The sequence below is a fragment of the Pituophis catenifer genome, unplaced genomic scaffold, assembly GCF_029215685.1.
Source record: "Pituophis catenifer annectens isolate HBS135680 unplaced genomic scaffold, rPitCat1.0.hap2 SCAF_2, whole genome shotgun sequence".
Lineage (NCBI taxonomy): Eukaryota > Metazoa > Chordata > Lepidosauria > Squamata > Colubridae > Pituophis > Pituophis catenifer.
In genome coordinates, this window is record NW_027256882.1 from 147,638,404 (window position 1) to 147,657,577 (window position 19,174).

Sequence of the window (19,174 nt, forward strand, 5' to 3'; positions counted from 1 at the left end):
GCAACCTTGCCCAAACCAGAGTCTACATGTTGTTTTGGACTTAACACAATCTCCGCAGTTCTCATCAGCACAGGCAGCAGAAACCATGAAGGTTGAAAATGAACAGGTTTAGAAGGCTCTAGCCACTTAGGGACGGTCTGTTTCGTTTGTAAAACCTCCGTTGATATGTAAATTATCATTGGAATGAAACAATGAATAAACCTATCCCAGGTTTAAATCCTCCTTAAGTGTGCAATGCCACATTAAATGTAATGTGGCTAGGCATCTATACTATATGCCTGAGATCTTCGAAATAGCTCATGTGCTAATCTCAGATGGAAAAGAGCTGAGATGCTTTATAATCCTTTATGCAGTAAATCGATGTTGGTAGTAAAGAATGTGCTATTCCAACATCCTTCTGCTTGCTAAGAGTCTGTTATTTTGTTTTACTTTATTCTCATTTTTCAGTCCTCCGGGTGACTCAATAAGGGTAGCAAAATGAGATTTTGACTCTACTGCAAATGTGCCCCTGGAGGGTTTCATAGCTAGAGTGGCAAGACCTAACCATTTCCAGCTTTCATAGTTAGTACCAGAACTACAACCACAACCAGAGCAACAGATCCTCATTTAAACCAATTATCCACAGTCATCCTTGCAGCCAATACAGATTTTCCTGAATAGGCACCAACATCTAGAAATGATTATTTGTACGAAAAATGGATGCTGTGTTCAAGACAGTGTACACTTGCTCAATAGCTTCGCCATAGAAAGAAAGAAAGAAAGAAAGAAAGAAAGAAAGAAAGAAAGAAAGAAAGAAAGAAAAGGAAGGAAAGAAGGAAAGAAAGGAGGGAAAAGAAGAAAGAAAGAACTAAAGAAAGAAAGGAAGGAAAGAAGGAAGGAAAAGAAAGAAAGAAAGAAAAAAAAAAGAAAAAGAAAGAAAGAAGGAAGGAAGGAAAGGAAGGAAAGAAAAAGAAAGAAGGAAGGAAGGAAAAGAAAGAAAGAAGGAAGGAAGGAAGGAAGGAAAGGAAGGAAGGAAGGAAAGAGAGAGAGAGAGAGAGAGAGAGAGAGAGAGAGAGAGAGGAGAGAGAGAAAAACGTTCATGAGTAAAAACTTGCTACCTTTGTAAAACCAACCATAAGTCTGTATGTCTGGCTCTGTAAAAGCACACTTAAAGAATGACTTTCATACGCTTTAAAGTAGCCATTCAAAATTATTTTAAAACACACTGAAAAAATATCATTGGGACTTCTGGTTTTCAGTGTACTTTAAGAAAATTGGACAAAGCAAATGTGTTAACAAAAGCTTTACGGAAAGGCCAGTCATTTCCTGTCTGTTTGCTGGAGACTGATCTGTATTGTTTGCCACTTCCAGTTCCAATAATGGGAATGAACGCTTGAACAATATCTTGCCAGTTTGTAGTACTTGGTTGCTGAAAACACATCTGCCCCATTATCTTCCATTGGGACGTTTGTGCTGCCGGAGTTTCGTTTTTTAGAAAAGATAAAATCCTTAAAGGAGAGAACTATTGGAACTCATGATCATTTCTTTATCCTGGAGTTTCATGTTCGCTTTCCGATTACGAGATGTATTGCCTTTTGCTGTTGATCCTCTTATTTTGTAAGTTCTGGATGGGACACGAGCAGTAGAAACAAATTAATACATGTTTCCTCCTACCCGTTGTTTAATGCTCTTCTTCTCCTTCCTCTTAGGCGACAAGGTGAAAAGTCAAGATAATGGTGAGTTTGCATGGTTTAAAATATATATACCATTCTACTCCGAATAAATTGGAAGGTATACACATATTTATTGCTCTAGATCTGCTATGTGAGACAAGTATTTGGCCCGGGTGAAAATTTAAAAGTCACAATATGTTTAAAGTGTAAACACAGAATGTTCTTTATTCCCATCTTCAGCTTCTACAGTGGTTATGTTATGGGCTAAGTTATTCTAATATAGTCAACTCTATAATTCCCTTATGGCACCTTTAATGTCTAACAAATTTATCAGAGAAGAAGCATTCTGAACCACAATTTTTTCATAATAATCATGGAATATTCTGAAATCTTATTACTATGTGAGTATGTACTGTAGAAGCTATTCCTATTGTATTTCAGTAAGCATAATATCCCATGAACTCAAATAAGTGGACTGCAATTCGCTAAGGCTTGATCCATAAAATATTGATTAGACTTTAAAAAGAGCATAAGGCTGTTAGTTGTTCTTCTAATATAGAAATCACAGAAGGTATTGATTGGGTTTCCTCATAGACTCAAGTCATCATTATAATTATCAACCTTAATCATAATCAATACTAAATCTTACATTCTTCACTGTATACCTGTTTCAAATTATTTACAATAGCTTAAAAGTAGGTCTCCTATTTTTCAAAAGTGTCAATAGCCGTTGTGCCTTCATTGCCAATTCAGGTTGAAACCCTAATGCAAGGTCGGGGGGGGGAATTCTCTTCTCTTCTCTTCTCTTCTCTTCTCTTCTCTTCTCTTCTCTTCTCTTCTCTTCTCTTCTCTTCTCTTCTCTTCTTGTGTGTGAGAGAAAGAGAGGGAGGGAGGGAGGGAGGGAGGTATCTGGGACAAAAATTAACTGTGGATATTATAAAGGCACTGATTTTCATTGCCCTTCAAAGCAAAAGAGAACTTTCAGAAAGTATTTGTCATTTTTGGAATATTACATGGAGGTTTTCTCCTTTTAGAATATGGTTGGCCGAAATGTTCGCTCACTTTTGGCACCCAGTGGGGGACCCCTGAAGCTATCATTCATGATCAGATTCCCCATCATCACCAATGTCATTGACTGCTTAAAGAAATTCCTTAAGACAGGATTGGACAAGTCACATCATATTAAGTTCAAACGATAACTTTAATGCCACAAACCCTATTCAGAGGATAACTTCTTAAGAACTGTGGTCCTAGTTTGGAAGCGAAGAACAAGTAGCAATTTTTGCTAAATTGTAGAAATTTGAAAAATTTGCTTGTATTCATATAGGAATAGATCATATCAGATTATGTGAGGCAAGACTACCCAAAAAGACTAACTTTTTGAATTTTGAAGTATTCAAAAGAGCCTCATTGCTGAAAGAATGTAGGTTATTATTGGAGAGAAGGGTTAGATACTAATTCAGTTATTATTTGTGGAAGTTGCAATATTATAAACTTTGAGAATTATTTCACCAAGCGGTAGTTTTGCTCAATCATTGTTTGTTGACAAGCCAGAACAATCAGAAGCTATGGGTTACAAACTACAGTTGTTCAATTCACACAGTATACCAAGTTTTAATGGGGTTTATAGGTTTTTATTCTAAGTGTGATGTGTCTGATTGATGCCTTCTCTTTTTTACATATTAGCTGTGACACTCAGTATGAGGTCTGATTTTAAGGATTTAATATTTCTGGAAGAAGTAAAAACAGCTTTGTACAGGAGTGTCTTTCTTCCCGCTTTGTTAACTGGAAAGTGAGAGTTGTGTCTAGATGTGATGGAATCAATAATGTTTTGGAAGAGCAGAAAAAATATAAGTGTAATGAATGTTAAACATATGAACTAGGTTTTCTCTTCTTTTTTCTTATCTTGTGCTTATTATTTCCTTTTGCATTATTTTTGTTCTGGAAACATTCATTCATTCACACACAACATATATGAAATTTTTACATAAACATTTCAATAAATAATAGTCATATTTCATTATAATCACTAATTTAGCTTTGTAGGCAATTTATTCATATGTTGCTAACATCACTTCTGAAAGCCATTAAGTAGCTGGAGCCTTATGGTTTTCTTTCAGTATTGAGAAAATAACATTTTTTTAATAGCTATAATATAAGACACAGGGAATCAATTTTCTTTGCCCAGAAGTCAATTTGCAGTTGATAGAAATAATAGAAACTTCTAAGGATATTCTCACAGATGAATTAATCCATGTAATAACTTTTTCCTTAAAAGGAACAAAAACAAGTTTAAATGAAGTGTTAATCTCATTATATCTCCAACTGCATTAAGATTTTCCAGGCCTTTTCTATTTAAGCGAAACGTGTCTAAAATATATATTTTTGTTGAATAAGACATAAGATCTACTGAAATGTTTGGCATTAATACCTCTTCCTATTGTCTGGACAAAGTAGAAAATCTCTAATTCTTTATTCCATTCAAACATTAAAGCTTGCATATCAAATTGATTAATCACTAACTTAAATTTATGAAGCGCAATTTCAGGGTGTCCGAATCACATTAATAATTGCTTGCGGTACGTTAATGTTTTGGGGGCTAAAACTGTCCCAGATCTAAATGAGGATGTCAGTAGATGTTATAATTGTCTGTACTGACAAAGTAATACATACTAGGCAAATTATATTTGTGCTTTAAAATAGAAAAGGATAAAAATATACCTTTGATGCAGTAGTGGTTTCCACTTACCTTCACTACTGCTTTGGAATTGGGAGCGCACAATTGTGCGTGGTGCTTCTGCACATGCACAGAGCATCCATGATGATGCCTGGGTGGGTGGGCGGAGCCAGCCGCCGCAGCTACTACTGGTTCGCCCAAACCGGAGAGAACCGGTAGAAACCCACCACTGTTTTGATGATAAGAATATATGTATTTAGTGCTTTCAAGTCAATGTTGACTCCTGGCAATTGCCTGGACAAATCCCTGAAGTTTTCCTAGCAAGATCTTGAAAGTGGGAGGGCAGAGGGGGAGTGATTAGCCCAAAGTCACCTAGCTGTCTTTGGGCCTAAGGTGGAACTAGAACTCATGTCTCCTAGTTTATAGCCTGCGGCTTTAACCATTATACCAAACTGGTTCTCTTTCCGAGATCTAGATTACTTTATAGTATGAATTTAGGAGAAAAAGGATCAAAGAACCATTTCCTAGAAATAAGGTACCGTAATTTTTGACTCAATATCAGAGGAATATACTGTATCTTCCCATTTTTTGGCATTTTTGCCTGACTTGGGACCACTGAATGTTTCCCTAAATATGAGGAAATGAATGACCCGTTGGGTAAATGATCCAAAATCATTTTCAACTCTGCTAGTTGGTAGAAATGACCACAATGGCTGCCTTGTTTTTCAAAATATTTTATTCAGCATGTTCCAAATTTTCCACAATAGTGGAAAATGGTTCTGGGTTTGTCAAATTGTGTTCCAAAGATCTCAAGATTCCATGAGAATTCGATGGGATTTCATGAGACTCCAAGACCAACCAACAACAACAAAAGGAAAAGAAAATGTAAAAAGTTTATTTGAACACGTCCATTTTTCTTTTATTAGGGTTTTTAAACTCTGGATCTGGGGTTCAGAGAATATTGTTTTACCTGTCTAGCAGGGAATCACCTAACATGTTCTATCGCCTGAAAAAATGTGAAAACGTACAGTTATTGAATGCATGGATACCTAACACTTACATGTTGACCTTGGTGTTATTTTATAATTAATAAGATCATTCCAACCCATGATCTAAAGCAGAAAAAAAACTCTTGAGTTGTGGTAAACTAACAAAGATCACAGATTTCCTGACTTCATCTGGAGGCTAAGCTGGAGTGATTTAAATCACTGATGATCTGATAAAAAATAACAGTGGCTTTTTGAAAATGGGCTCTTCAAATGTCATTTCATAGGCATAGCATTAAAAACATCTTATTTGTGAAGGAACAAAATGTTTTGAAAAAGGCAGGCTTGGGAGCCATTCTAATGGAACGTTTAACTTTGCTGGTTGAATTATCAGATAGAACTCTTGGTGGTAACCATCAGTCAGTTATGTAGTGAGATGATTGATGTTTATTTTGAAATCTTCAATTTTCACATATGCATGTAAACAGATTACAAGGCATTTATCATTCCCACTTTGGAAATAAATGCTTCAGACATCAGTGTCAGTGTCATGATTCAAGAGATGTTTATATCTTCTCTGCCAGTCTGTCTTGATTGTGTGTACAGGTAGTCCTTGATTTACAACAGTTCATTTAGTGACCTTTTGAAGTTACAAGGGCACTGAAAAAAGTGACTTATGACCATCTTTCACACTTACAATCACTATAGCATCCTCATGGTCATGTGATCAAAATTCAGATGCTGTTTCATATTTATGACGGTTGCAGTGTCCTGGGGGTCATGTGTTCCCCTTTTACAACCTTCTGACAAGCAAAGTCAAGGGGGAAGCCAGATTCACTTAACAACCCTGTTATTAACAACTGCAGTGATTCACTTAACAACTGTGGCAAGAAAGGTTGTAAAATGGGGCAAAAGTCCCTTAAGAAACATCTTGCTTAGTAATAAACATTTTGGACTAAATTATGGTCATAAATCAAGGACTACTTGTTTAGGGCAATCTTTCTCAAACTTGGCATTTTCTAGATGTGTGGACTTCCAATTGAGTTTCTTCTAAGAAGTTCAGGAATCAAAATTCACATAACTGAATGGGTTCGGGAGATGGATGGATGGGCAGATGGGCTCCATATAGTTCTCAGCTGTAGGAAGGGTAAGTCTTACAAATCTATAGTGTACAGCCAGCAGTAGATATCATGTGGGAAACAGACTGCTAGTTCCTTGCTGCCATTATTAGATGTCAGCAATCAAGCCATCATTTGCTAAGCCAATTAACTGATTGGAGGAGGGAGAAGAATGGCCAAATCATTGATTTCCTACTGCTAATCACATTATAATGGGCACATGATTTTTCTTAGAATTTTGTAGAGGCAGATTTTGATTGTTTTTATTCACTCTGTTTCAATACAGCCCTTTGCTTAAAAGCTTACAGGTGCCATTTATTTCTTGAGCCTTTCTCCATAACTAAATTAGAGTGTCCTCCGCCCTTCCTCAGATCTGCAGAAACCATACCAGCATTTTCTTTGTAGTTCCCACTGCCAATCCCTATCCTGTCTCCATTTCCTTTGTTCCTAGTCATTGCAGCCGTTGACTTCTTCCAAGTAATGGGAGACAACGCCTAACAGATTTTATCAACTTTGAGACTGCCCGTGGATAGCATTACTAGTACAACAAGGATGTAGTATCCTTGTCTCTTCTTTGGCTGGGAACAAGAGGAAGGCAACTTCATGAGGACACAACACAAGAATGTGTTAGAAAGATGTTGGTGCCAAGGTTATGTGACAGGAGAACATAATTCTTGCTCAGAACCGACAATATTTACAGTAGGAATTCTAAGACTGAACCCAGAAAATCAAAGACCTGCCAAAGTCCAAACACACGTTTGGAAATTGTATGGGGTGCCAATCCTTAGTCTCTGATTGTTCACTACCTTTTTCAGCTTAATTTAATATTAAAGCCCCATTTTTCGTCATGTGATGCGGTACATTTCAAACTAGCATGTAATTTGGGTAAAGCTTTTTCTTTGCAATACTTTTTATTAGAGATTATAACATTTATAAAATACAAATTAAAACAAAAAAGAAGAAAAGATAGGGAAAAAGTGAATAGAAGTGCAGAAAAGAAAAAAGAAGGAATGTTTAAAGAAACGACTACCGATCTTCATTACAGTAGATACAAGCAAATTCTCCACCCCCTTTAAAATTTGATTACATACAGTAGATCATTGTGAAGATCGTTGGGTTCCTCCAAAGACTGTAGGCATCATACAGGGAAGAAAAACAAGCAGGATTCCCCTGCCTCCAGCAGCTATGTCAGTCTATGAGGTCCTTCTGTAGAATCCATCAAGAATAGCAAGTCTGGCTTTTCCTCATATTTTAACTCCGTGCTGGATTCAGCTTCATACTCCATCTTTCAAATACAGACATTCCCTTAGAATTTCTAGTGCCTCCAACATTTTCTCTATTTCTATTTGAAATTATATAACCTTGGGACTTTTCCATTCAGCCACCAGATGTCTCCCCAAATGTTCTTCACCAAAATCTCAGAAGCCTTCTGGCAATGATCCACATTTGTCTGACCAGCACTATCTCCATGGGGCAATGCCAGAATTGGCATGCCAGTTTGCACCCCACCCTCCATTCCCATTTCTGCTTCATCATGTTTGTTTTCAGATAAAAAAAATAGCTGCTAGTCGCCATGGCTACATAATTGTGTGGAAGGAAGGCAGCCAAGGAGCTAAGGGGTGCTATGAGGCAAACATTCCCACTAATGGGGAAAATGTTCTGTCTTTAAGCTCCAGGAAGCTCCAGTTTTGCAGCCCAAGGAAAAGGAAAACAACAGATGAGCTACAGCTAAGTTGGAAGCAAATCGGGTGCTTGATCCAATGGTGGCAGTAATAGGCTCAGAGGGACATGGCGCCTGTTCAGGAATAGGCACCAATCCGTAAGATCAAGAAATTTCTACCAGAACCTTCCCTGAAAATTCCCTGGCATATTATAATATCCTGTCCTGCAATCAGCCATAGTGCACATTTCGTTTGGTTAGACATCATTTCTGAGCAAAACTCCTTTTTGTGAATTAGGAATGGCAATCACGTTTAGGCTTCCTGAATAGAAATGGATGATTGCAAATGTCATCTCCAAATCCTGTCCCCTGTATGGAAGCCGACCTTGTTTTTGGTCTATTTAAAACATGAGATTTCATATGCTAAAGGTCTTATTTTTGTTTCAGTCAGGACTGGCAAAACTACCTTTGGTCTGTTGTCTTTTATCAGGAATGAAGCATCACTAATTGCTATTCCAATGGAACAGCAGCTTAGTAGGGGAGAAGGAAAATTGTGTTGGTCCACTTTACATGAAGAACATACACAGTGTAGCCTTTTAGACTGGCTCCAGAGATCACTTTCAAAGCCTAAAATTATCTAGCTGCAGCAGTGTCACCTGTAAAACAACAGGCCACACAATTTTGTCTTTTTCCGACAAACCCAGACACTACTCCAAGGCCTTTGTCCTTAAGTTGCTTTGCCAACAGTATCCAATATCAACCCAACCCAACTGTTAATGAACAACAGAAATACTCTCAATAATATAGGGCAAAAACTCAACCTAAGTGATGGCTATTTCTGCATTTGGCCTTTTTAATGTAAACAAGCTGTCCTGGTAGCCTGAATTAACCTCAAATGTACCTGATTCAACTCCTAAATCATGCCTAATTCATGCTTAAATTTTCCTTGTGTCTTAGGAAAGCTTTCCACAGTTTTCCCCGCAGGAAAGCAATCTATCTATAGCAGTTTTCAAAGATCCGAAAGTCTCTAATGTCTTTTCCCAATAGCAGCTACTGTCAATGACATCTAAAGACTTGGTGTTTCTCTTGATCTTCCAGCTGTTTCTACAACTGGCTCTTCCAGGACAATCTTTCTTTTCCCTGCCCCCTCCCCAACTCACTGCTTTGAAAGATCAGCTGTAAAAACTTCCAAAAGTTAGGGTTCCTCTGCTCTCCCCTCAGTAGGTTGGTCGGATTATGAAAATTATGTGCTATGTTCATAATTGACAAATGGATAAGAACGCAAGGAAACAACCCACTTTAATTTTCATTCTGTGGAGAGGAATACATTGTCTTCTGAAAACTTCCCAATACTTTTTCAAGGGGTTTTGTTTGCAATCAGTTGTAGTTCTCACAATGCCCTAATAGCAGGGACAAAGGCCTGCAACATTTTATTGCTTATTGATTGATCAAATTGCTGCACTCCCTATCATGACATGTTCTATGGATTGGTCAGTTTAGGATCAATCAAGACCCACATTTTCCTGACATCTGCTCACTAGTTTAGATCAAGGAAGCAGATCCATCCAGGGGTGGTATTGACTTACCTTCGTTACCGGTTCGCAAATGTGAGGGTGCGTGTGACACCTCTGCGCATGTGCAGGATCTTCTGCTCAGGCGCAGAGCGTCAAAAACAGGATGTGATGATGTCTAGGTGAGTGGGCGGAGCCTCCCACAGCCGCTCCTACCAGCTGAATATCACCACTGGATCCACCTCAGTATATAAGGATGGTACAGACAGATTGCTCCAAAAATTATTTAAAAAACAAAAAAGCTTTGATAGCACACATCTGGAAAGCTTCCCTTAGAAAGATACTGAAGTCATTTCCACACCAGTAGTTTATAGTATCTTCTAGAATCACCCAATCATTATTGTGCCAAAATAATAGTAGCGAGGACAAAATAATATAGTGAGGACAGGCTGTATATCACTTTACAATTGTTGGAGGCTGCTATGAGTCACAAGTGTGGAAATGACCTATAACTAATTCATCAACGTACATTCCTCTCATGAACAAAATAACAAAATTAATACTTGTAGCCGTATTCCAGAGGGATTTTGTACGGAAGACAGAGAGAGAGAATCGGGCAGTGAGTGGGAGACTTCAGCTTGATTGAAAGCTTGGGGGATAAGCATTATGGGCAGGATTAGTTAGGACAGTGTTTCTTGAATTTTCTGCCATCATGGATCACTAAATAAATATTTTTTTAAAAGATGTGGGGACTTCTCACTTAAACAAAGCCCCCTTCCTTTAGTTTCATATTTAATGTAGAGTAATTCACTATTTGGTGATAGGATAGTTGTATTTGTAGATACCTTACTATTCCTTTGCATTTCCCAGACCTTTCTCAGCCAAATTTTTCATCAAACATTCAGTGTAAAAGTATTTAGTAACAGTTGAATAATATAATGCATCCAATAACAGCAACTCTTAGCACAAATTTCTGTTACTCAATAATGTTCCTCAGGAGAAATCATCTTAGGGAGAATGGATCCCCAAGTTCACTAAATCTTAATAAGTGCATTTGCTGTTTGCATTTTCTTTTGGGGTCACTTGTGCCAAATCTGTTTCATTTGGACTCACAGTTAATAACTGTGACCATTGTCAGTTTTCCGAATTCCTGTTGCTGCTTGTATTATCACTCCCACACTGCAAGTTCAGTTTATAGATACTGATCCATTGCCACAAAGCATCTGCAAAGTTCAGAAAATGAGAGGCGCACTAAGGCAGTGAGCTGGTTCTGATGTGGCTAGTTGACTGGCAATGAACATGGTGAGGCTTTGGTGAATCAGTGGTTTAGGGAATGAGACGCAAGATTGGCAGCTTTATCTTTCTTTCTTTCTTTCCTTCCTTCCTTCCTTCCTTCCTTCCTTCCTTCCTTCCTTCCTTCCTTTTATGAAATGTATGTTTTACCTCAATCCAAACAACCAAGTTTATAAATAATATTTTTAGCAGTTAAAGATGCTGCGCAAAGGGGTGAGCTCCCATTCCTGCCCCAGCTTCTGCCCACCTAGCAATTTGAAAGCATGCAAATGCAAGTAGATAAATAGGTACCACTTCGGTGGGAAGGCAACAGTGTTCCATGCGTCTCAACATATGGTCATGTTGACCATATGAGGGAGGGAGGGAGGGAGAGAGATTTGAGCATTCAGTAGGAATGAGTGACTGGCTGGGTTGTTTTCCTGAATTTTTTTGGGTAAGATTTTAGAAGTGATTTGTCATTGCCTTCTTTTGAGAGTTGGGAGAGTATGTCTGGCTCAAGGTCACCCAGTGGTGAAATCATACCGGTTTGCACTGGTTCGGGCGAACCAGTAGTGATAAAGCTACTTGTTCGGTGAACCGGTAGTAAAAAAAAAGTTACCGGTTGGTTTCTGACGATCAGCTGTGCCGCACAATTTAAAATTGTTGCTTTCTAGTGAATCTAAATCACGCGGCACAGCTGTTTCCCCCCCCCTTGCTGTTCTACTTACCTTCCCAAGCCTCCTTTTTCCGCATGCAGCGCAAGTTTGGCACATACTGTGCATGCGCACACATGCAGCATTCATTTGGTGTGGACTCTGCATGTGCACGCAGCATGTGTTTGGCATGCACTGCACATGCATGTGTGCACAGCGTGTTTTTGGCATGCACTGCGCATGCATGCGCTGCACATGCCCAGGCAGCGAACCGGTGACAAACTGGGGAAGATTTCACCACTGAGGTCACCCTATTGTCTTTATGCCTAATGTAGAACTAGAAGTCACTGTCTCCCGGTTTCTAGCCTAGTGCCTTAACCACTATACCAAATGAGCTCTTTTTAATTGCTCTCAAAGTGTTCTTGTTGTTTGATCACAGACTATTTTATTGTTTCTGTCAGGTACGAGTGGGTGATCATATACACTAAAGTTAAGAAATAAATGAAAGACAAATAACATGAAGAAGAAGGATGATTGGGGGGAATAAGACTTCTCCCATGCAGTTTCCACAGACCACCTGGGCAGATTTGGGGTGGGGGGGCGATCCTACAATGCTGCAGCAGAAGAGGAAAGGAATAGGATGAGGAGAAAAGCTTATGATGGATCTCTAGTTAGCAAATTCAAATACAATAGAATATATCAGTCAAAAAGTATTGCATCCATCAATTTCCATACCACACCAACCTCCTATTTAATTTACACTTGGTTCACTGTCATTCCTCATTGTTGAGAGACAGCCCCCTTGGATTGCTTGTTAACCCTTCAGTTTTGCTCTCAAGGCAGTGGTGGGATTCAAGTAATTTAACAACCGGTTCTCTGCCCTAATGATTTCTTCCAACAACCAGTTTGCCAAACTGCTCAAAAAGTTAACAACCGGTTCTCCCGAAGTGGTGCGAACTGGCTGAATCCCACCACTGTCTCAAGGAAGTTGTTCCATCAGCTGCAACAATCCTTCTGTGGAAAAAATAAGGCTGGATATTTAGAAACATCAAGTGAAAAGATGACTAATACCTTACACAACGACCTAGTACAGTCTTTTGCAATCTAGTATGCTTTGGACTTCAAGTCTATCATCTTTACTCAGTTTAAGAACATATCAAATAAATGCAAATCAAAGCATACAATCATGTAAATTTTTTATTAATCAAATCAAGCCTATTCTTGATTTGATTAATCAAAAAATTCATAAGAAATCCAATCAGATTTCTTTAGAGGCTAACATCCTATTCAAATGCATTGGATGTATGGATCCAATGTAATTGTTTCGGGGGATGGGGACAGATTATGGATGATTCCTGAAACTAATATCATGAACATTTCTCTTCTTTTCCAGTGTTCACTATCAATAAAGTTTCACTCCAGGCTTTTCCACAAAATGAAGTGCGCAATGGAGAATCACTCATCCTCAACTGTTCTGTGGACATTAGCAAGAATGAACATTTCCGACTGAATTACACATTTTCATTTTTCAAGGATGGTGAGCTTCTGTCCACTAACACAGTTGAACAAGATAGCGCCCAGTATACAATCTCACAGGCTAGATTTTCTTCTTCAGGAGACTATGAATGTTCATTAAATGTTGAGGAGAAAAAAAAATCCAGTGATCCTTTGCTGGTTAAAGTTGAAGGTAGGTGTCTCTTTATATTTTGAAGGAACAACTCAGATATTAAAATTGTTCTTTATAGATAGGAAAGATTAAACACAAATTTTCATTGTATTTTTACCACAGTGCTTTTTTCTAACTTTTCCTCCTTTCTTTACTTTTCTTTTCTTTCTTTCTTTCTTTGTCTTTTTTCTTTCCTCCTTTCTCCCTTCCTTCCTTCCTCTTTCTTTCTTTCTCTCTTTCTCTTTCTCTTTTCTTTTCTTTCTACTTATTGCAGAAAATCTTTTTGTGTTATTTTTCATTTTCTTTACTTAACATATTTTAGACTTTTTCCTGGAAAGCACCCAGCCTTTTCACTTGTGTCCCATGTTTTTCATAGACACATCTTCCTGGTATTTTTCTGTGAATGTAGCTTCTCTTGTGTAAAATTCTATCTGGACTGCAGATTTTTATTCAGTTGTTTTTTGAAAATCCTTTTATTCTACCATTTAGTGTTACAAATCTCCAAAGCAACAAAACAGCATTTTCCAAGTCTGCATTACAAGGAAGAAATCCAAAGAGGTTTTGCAACACTTCAATGGCATTTGGCTCTAATCCATTAAAAAACCATGATATATAAAATGGCTTTCTTTAGTGATCCTTTTCCCAAAGAAAGTGGCACTTTTTTCACTTTATCAAAAATATCTCTCCGTCAGTCTTTGGGCTATTTTTTTTTCTCCTGCCTTTATTATTTTTATAAATAACGCATACCTAATGCTCCTTCCTCCTCCTATTTTCCTCACAACAAGAAGCCTGTGAGCAGTGGTGAAATTCAAACTTTTTTACTACCGGTTCTGTGGGTGTGGCTTGGTGAGCATGGCTTGCTGGGTGTGGCAGGGGAAGGATACCACAAAATCTCCATTCCCATTCCACTCCAGGGGAAGGATGCTGCAAAATTCCCATTCCCTCCCCACTCCTGGGGGAAGGATATTGCAAAATTCCATTCCCACCCCACTCTGCAGCCAGCCAGAGGTGGCATTTGCCAGTTCTCCGAATTATTCAAAATTTCTGCTACCGGTTCTCCAGAACCTGTCAGAAACTGCTGGATTTCACCCCTGCCTGTGAGGCTAGTTGGGCTGACTGACTGTCCCAAAGTCATCCAGCTGGCTTTCCATGTCCAACGTGGCACTAGAACTCACGGTTCCTTGATATCTAGCCCTGTACCTTAACCAACATGGTTCTCCGGTTTGTTACAACTTGTCATAACTTTTAACTTGTTATAATAACTTCAAGAAAAAAAAGAAGAACTTTAGAAGAAGATCCTTAGGAAGAAAAGATGCAAGATCCTAGGCTTCCTTTTTTCAGAGCTTGAAAAAACAGCTTGAGCTCAAGATTTTTCATGTATCCCAAAATCAGGCTATTTAAATGACTTCCAGCTTGTCACTTGCAAATATATCTTTTAATTCATGAATGCTTCTTTATTTTGAAGGCATAATGAAGCCGATATTGAGTGTCCAGAGAACTGCAGTGATGGAAGGTGAAAATGTACTTTTACGCTGTGAAGTGCCAGAAGAAAAGCCACCTTTGTATTTCACATTTTATAAAACTGCACAGTCTGCAAATGGAGTTGTACATGAGAGGAAACGAGCATCGCAACATGAAAATTTTGTTGAGTTAGAATTTCCCATCGATGCCGGAGACAATATTTTATATTTTGAATGTGCTGTCCAGATGAATTCAATGGAAGGACCTCAAACCTCCAAGCGCAGTAACCGAACCATTGTCACAGTTACTGGTAAGTTAGTTAGCCTTTTACTTTCAAAACTTGTCAGATGTAAATGCCTTATTCTCTAATGTGTAAATAATGTATATATGGAACATCAGGGGTTAACTTATTACTTGAGCTTTAATGTATTCATATTTTACCACTCCCATTCCTGGCTCCGCCCCTTGTATATAAAAGGAGCCATCCTCCCCATTTTCCTTGCTTCTATCTTGAATATTCAGCGAATATAGAATGCCTATTATGATTAAAGAGAATTATATTTAAACCTATAACTTCTATTATCTTTATTGAGTCTGATCCTGAAAATATTGCAACAAGCTGGTAGCAGAGGATGGTTAATTGACTCAATAAGTAATTAAAAATGTCCAAGAAAGATAGGCCCAACACCAGGGCCTACAGCAAAGAAATAGAAACTGATCAAGAGATGATCAACGAATCCACTAATGCGATTTCGAGAGAATCCGAAGAATACACCACTGAAGAAGAAGAACTGATGAGTGAAAATAACGACCAGGAAGAAATCGAGATAGAAAATAACGAACTCAGGTCAGAAATATTAAAAATACTAAAAAGCCAAAAGAATGATGAAAGCCTCATCGCGGACCTCCAGGAGATGCTGAGGAACAGCGGAGCAGCGAGAGAGAAAAGCGTCATTAAAGAAAAACCCAAAGATCAAAAAACTGTGAGTGAAATGACTACTGAGAAAATAGTTGTAAAAAAGAAAAGATGTGACCCCGCGCGAAATTTTGAACGGCAGCCATCTTGGTTTCAACGAACTTCAAAAGAGAGTGAAGCAGAGCCAATCAAAACGCTCAGTTCAAAATTTCTGGCGCGAAAAACACTATCAGACGAAGAAAGTGAAAAAGAAGTCTCAAACTCTTCAGATGAACCAAAATCAGAAAGTGAAGACGATTTAACAAAGTCTCAAGTAAAGTCAGCAATGAAAACGCTTTTTGCTGCTTTTGGGCCAAGATTGAAAATCTCCAAGACATCGACGAAGAAGCAAGAAATCAAACCGACAACTCAAGACCTGCACGCTCCCATCCTGACTTCGAAAACGACGACACCCGAGCCCAGAGAGCCATGCCGATTCCGCCCTACACCGCAGACAGAATCGAGTGCCAGCACACACAAGAGAAAGAGAAGAACCGCCGCCATCACCAAAGCCCCAAAAACCGAGCCAGAGACCGACTCATCTGAAGAGGAGCGGATCGAGAGAGCTGAAATGGAGAGAACCTTCCACAACGGCGCCAAAGAAGAAATGAGCAACGCGCATGTGCAAAACTACGTAGACGGCCCCGAAAGACTTGAATTAGCCAGAGAACCGCGCAGACTCGTTACAAGCATCCCAATGCCGTTCTGTAATTTCCTGCACTTGAGAGACCACGGACTGCCTCAGGTTGTAAGTAATGGACAAAATAATGTGGGGAACTTACCCAGTGACTTCCCAAAACTTAGAGTTGATGGCATTAATTTACAAGAGTGGTACCAACAGCTTCAGGTTATTTTTATGAAAGAAAATTTACTATTCTTTATAACTAGTCCTCCAAGAAGACCTTGGACTTTAAAAATAGACTGTTTACATCATAGAGCATTTTTCATAATAATTTCTAGCGTGTCTCCTGCAATGTATCATAGCATCAAACCAAACCTAACTGTATCAGAAATAATTCAATGCATGTTTAATCTATTTCACAGCGATAGCGTAGCCACAACCACAAGAATGTCTAAGGATTTCTTTTCTTCTAGAGTGAAACCAGGGGTTTCTATAAGTGAACATTTGATAAGTCTAAACAAAATAAGAGCTGAGCTGCAATTGAGGGGGGAAGTGATTTCAGATCAAACTATGAAAAGTGTTATTATCAATTCACTTGATCCATCATGGGATAGCTTTATGTCACACTTAGATACCATTAATTTGGGATATTTATCAATAGAAAGTCTATCTAACAAATTGATAGCAGAAGACAATTCAAGAAAAAATCGTTCCAGTAACCAAACAGAACACAAATCTTTTAGGAAAGTAGTCTTTCAAGATAAATATAATGAAGCCTTTAGATGCCACAATTGTGGATCCAGGGAACACAGTAGAAGAGACTGTCCCAAAGTCTCAAGGGAGAGACATAGGCCAGAATATAGGAGCAAATACAATTACAGACAATCTTCCACAGATAGACACAAATATAGAAGTCCACCAAACTACAGAGAAAGTAGAGGGGGTAGAGAAAATTCAAAAGAGAGAAAATCTGGGTCACTAAATGGGCTAAATAAACAAGACAGCACCAAAACACAACAAGATGAGAACAATAATTGGCTTATTGATTCTGGTGCAACAAATCACACCACTAATAACAAAAGTATATTATCTTCATTTACAGAAGATAAGTTTGTGATAAAGGTAGCTAATCAAGAAAAGGTTCAAGTATTAGGCAGAGGAAATGTGACCTTGCCTGGTTTAGGGAAAATAGAGGGGGTATTATTAATCCCAGAAATACCTCACAACATACTAAGTGCTATAAAACTAAGCAGAGAATCTGACATCAATATAGTTTTCTCAAAGGGGAAAGCAACTATAGAAAAGAACAAAACAAATGTAGGCACTGTGATGATAAAAGGGGGTCTACCCTATCTGATAATCAAAGAAAGATGGTTACATAACATTGATTCAAATATGGAAGATTGTATTGAAGCAGATGATGAAAATGTCAGTAACAGTGACAATGATGAATGTAAATTAACTCATGATAACAAAAATACACACAATGAGAAGAAACCAAAAATAGGTAAACCAATTCATGATGAGTGTGCTCATATCTTACATAGGAAGTTAGGACATGCTAGCTTTCCTGTAGTACAAAAAATGACTGAACACGCAGAAGGTGTAAAAATAAAAAATTGTGAAAATTATTTAGAATGCTCAGTATGTAAATCCACCAAACTAAAAACCAGTCCTAGACCAAAAAAATCTAACAGATCAACTAACAATATTTTTGATTTGGTACATATGGACTTAGTTGGTCCATTAACTCCATCAATTACCTATAGAAAACGTTACTTCCTAACAATAGTGGATGATTACAGTCGCTATGGTTTTGTTTACACATTAAAGCACAAGGATGAAACTTTTCAGAAATTTAAGGAATTCTACAAACGCATAGAAACACAACATAATATCAGAATAAAACAAATTATGACAGATAGGGGATGTGAATTCATGTCTAAAGAATTCTCCCAATGGTTAAAGGATAGAGGGATGCTACATTTCACGTCCAATCCATTTTCTGCCTTTCAAAATGGGATTGCAGAGAGAAAGAACTCCACACTACAAACCATGATTAGATGCACATTAGAGGATGCTGGTTTAGGCAAACAATTTTGGTCAGAAGCCTTACATTATTCAAATTACACTCAAAATAGAACATGGTCCAGTATTGTGAATAAGACACCATATGAGGTGATGTACAATAGAAAACCTAAATTAGCACACATGCACATATTTGGAGTTACTGCAGACGTGCACATACCTAAACAATTGAGGAGAAAGGGAGAAAACGTATCCAGGAGATTAAGATTCATGGGATACGAAACTGGAACCAAAGGGTACAGATTCATCGATAATAATAACAAATTTATAGTATCCAGAACAGCTGTGTTTCATGAGCAGGCCAATTGGTCTAAGTTGCACCTTAATGAAATTTTTCCTAATAAAAGCAAAGATAATATATCTTGCGAGGAAGGAACAACAGAAAATCAAAATATTAACAAAAGTAAGAACAAAACCAAAACTTGGACAAATAGTCAGCATAAAATAAAGACAGACACATTAACAAAAAAGGAAGCCAGATATTTGCATGACAACCATAGCAAACCTGAAAGAAATATTAGAAATAATAGAAACCAAATACCAAATAAATACAAAGATTATATTATGCATATGGATGGAGAACAAATAACACCTAATACATATGAGGAAGTATTGAAACTTCCCCGTGAAGAAAGAGAAAAATGGGAACTAGCTATGGAAAAAGAAATGAAAAGTTTACAAGGATTAAATGTATTCACACCTGCGATCGCACCTAAGGATAAAACAATTATAGGTACCAGGTGGATTTATAAAATTAAGAATTTAGAAGGAGGTAATACCTTATACAAGGCCAGACTAGTTGCACAAGGTTATGCACAAAAATATCCAGAAGACTATACTGACACATATTCAC

At 38.0% G+C, this 19,174-nt stretch overlaps 1 protein-coding gene across 2 annotated transcripts in view; it reads left to right on the forward strand.

Annotated features, from left to right (window-relative positions):
• The first annotated feature begins 1,531 nt into the window (after positions 1–1,531).
• The window catches only part of PECAM1 (platelet and endothelial cell adhesion molecule 1), a 65,081-nt gene continuing 47,438 nt past the window's right edge, over positions 1,532–19,174 (forward strand). For both annotated transcript variants that reach the window (XM_070937738.1, XM_070937739.1), the window contains exons 1-4: positions 1,532–1,596; positions 1,689–1,715; positions 12,923–13,216; positions 14,661–14,966. In XM_070937738.1, coding sequence (XP_070793839.1) covers positions 1,563–1,596; positions 1,689–1,715; positions 12,923–13,216; positions 14,661–14,966 — 661 coding nt within the window. In that variant the 5' untranslated portion in view covers positions 1,532–1,562. The remainder of the gene's footprint in view (positions 1,597–1,688; positions 1,716–12,922; positions 13,217–14,660; positions 14,967–19,174) is intronic.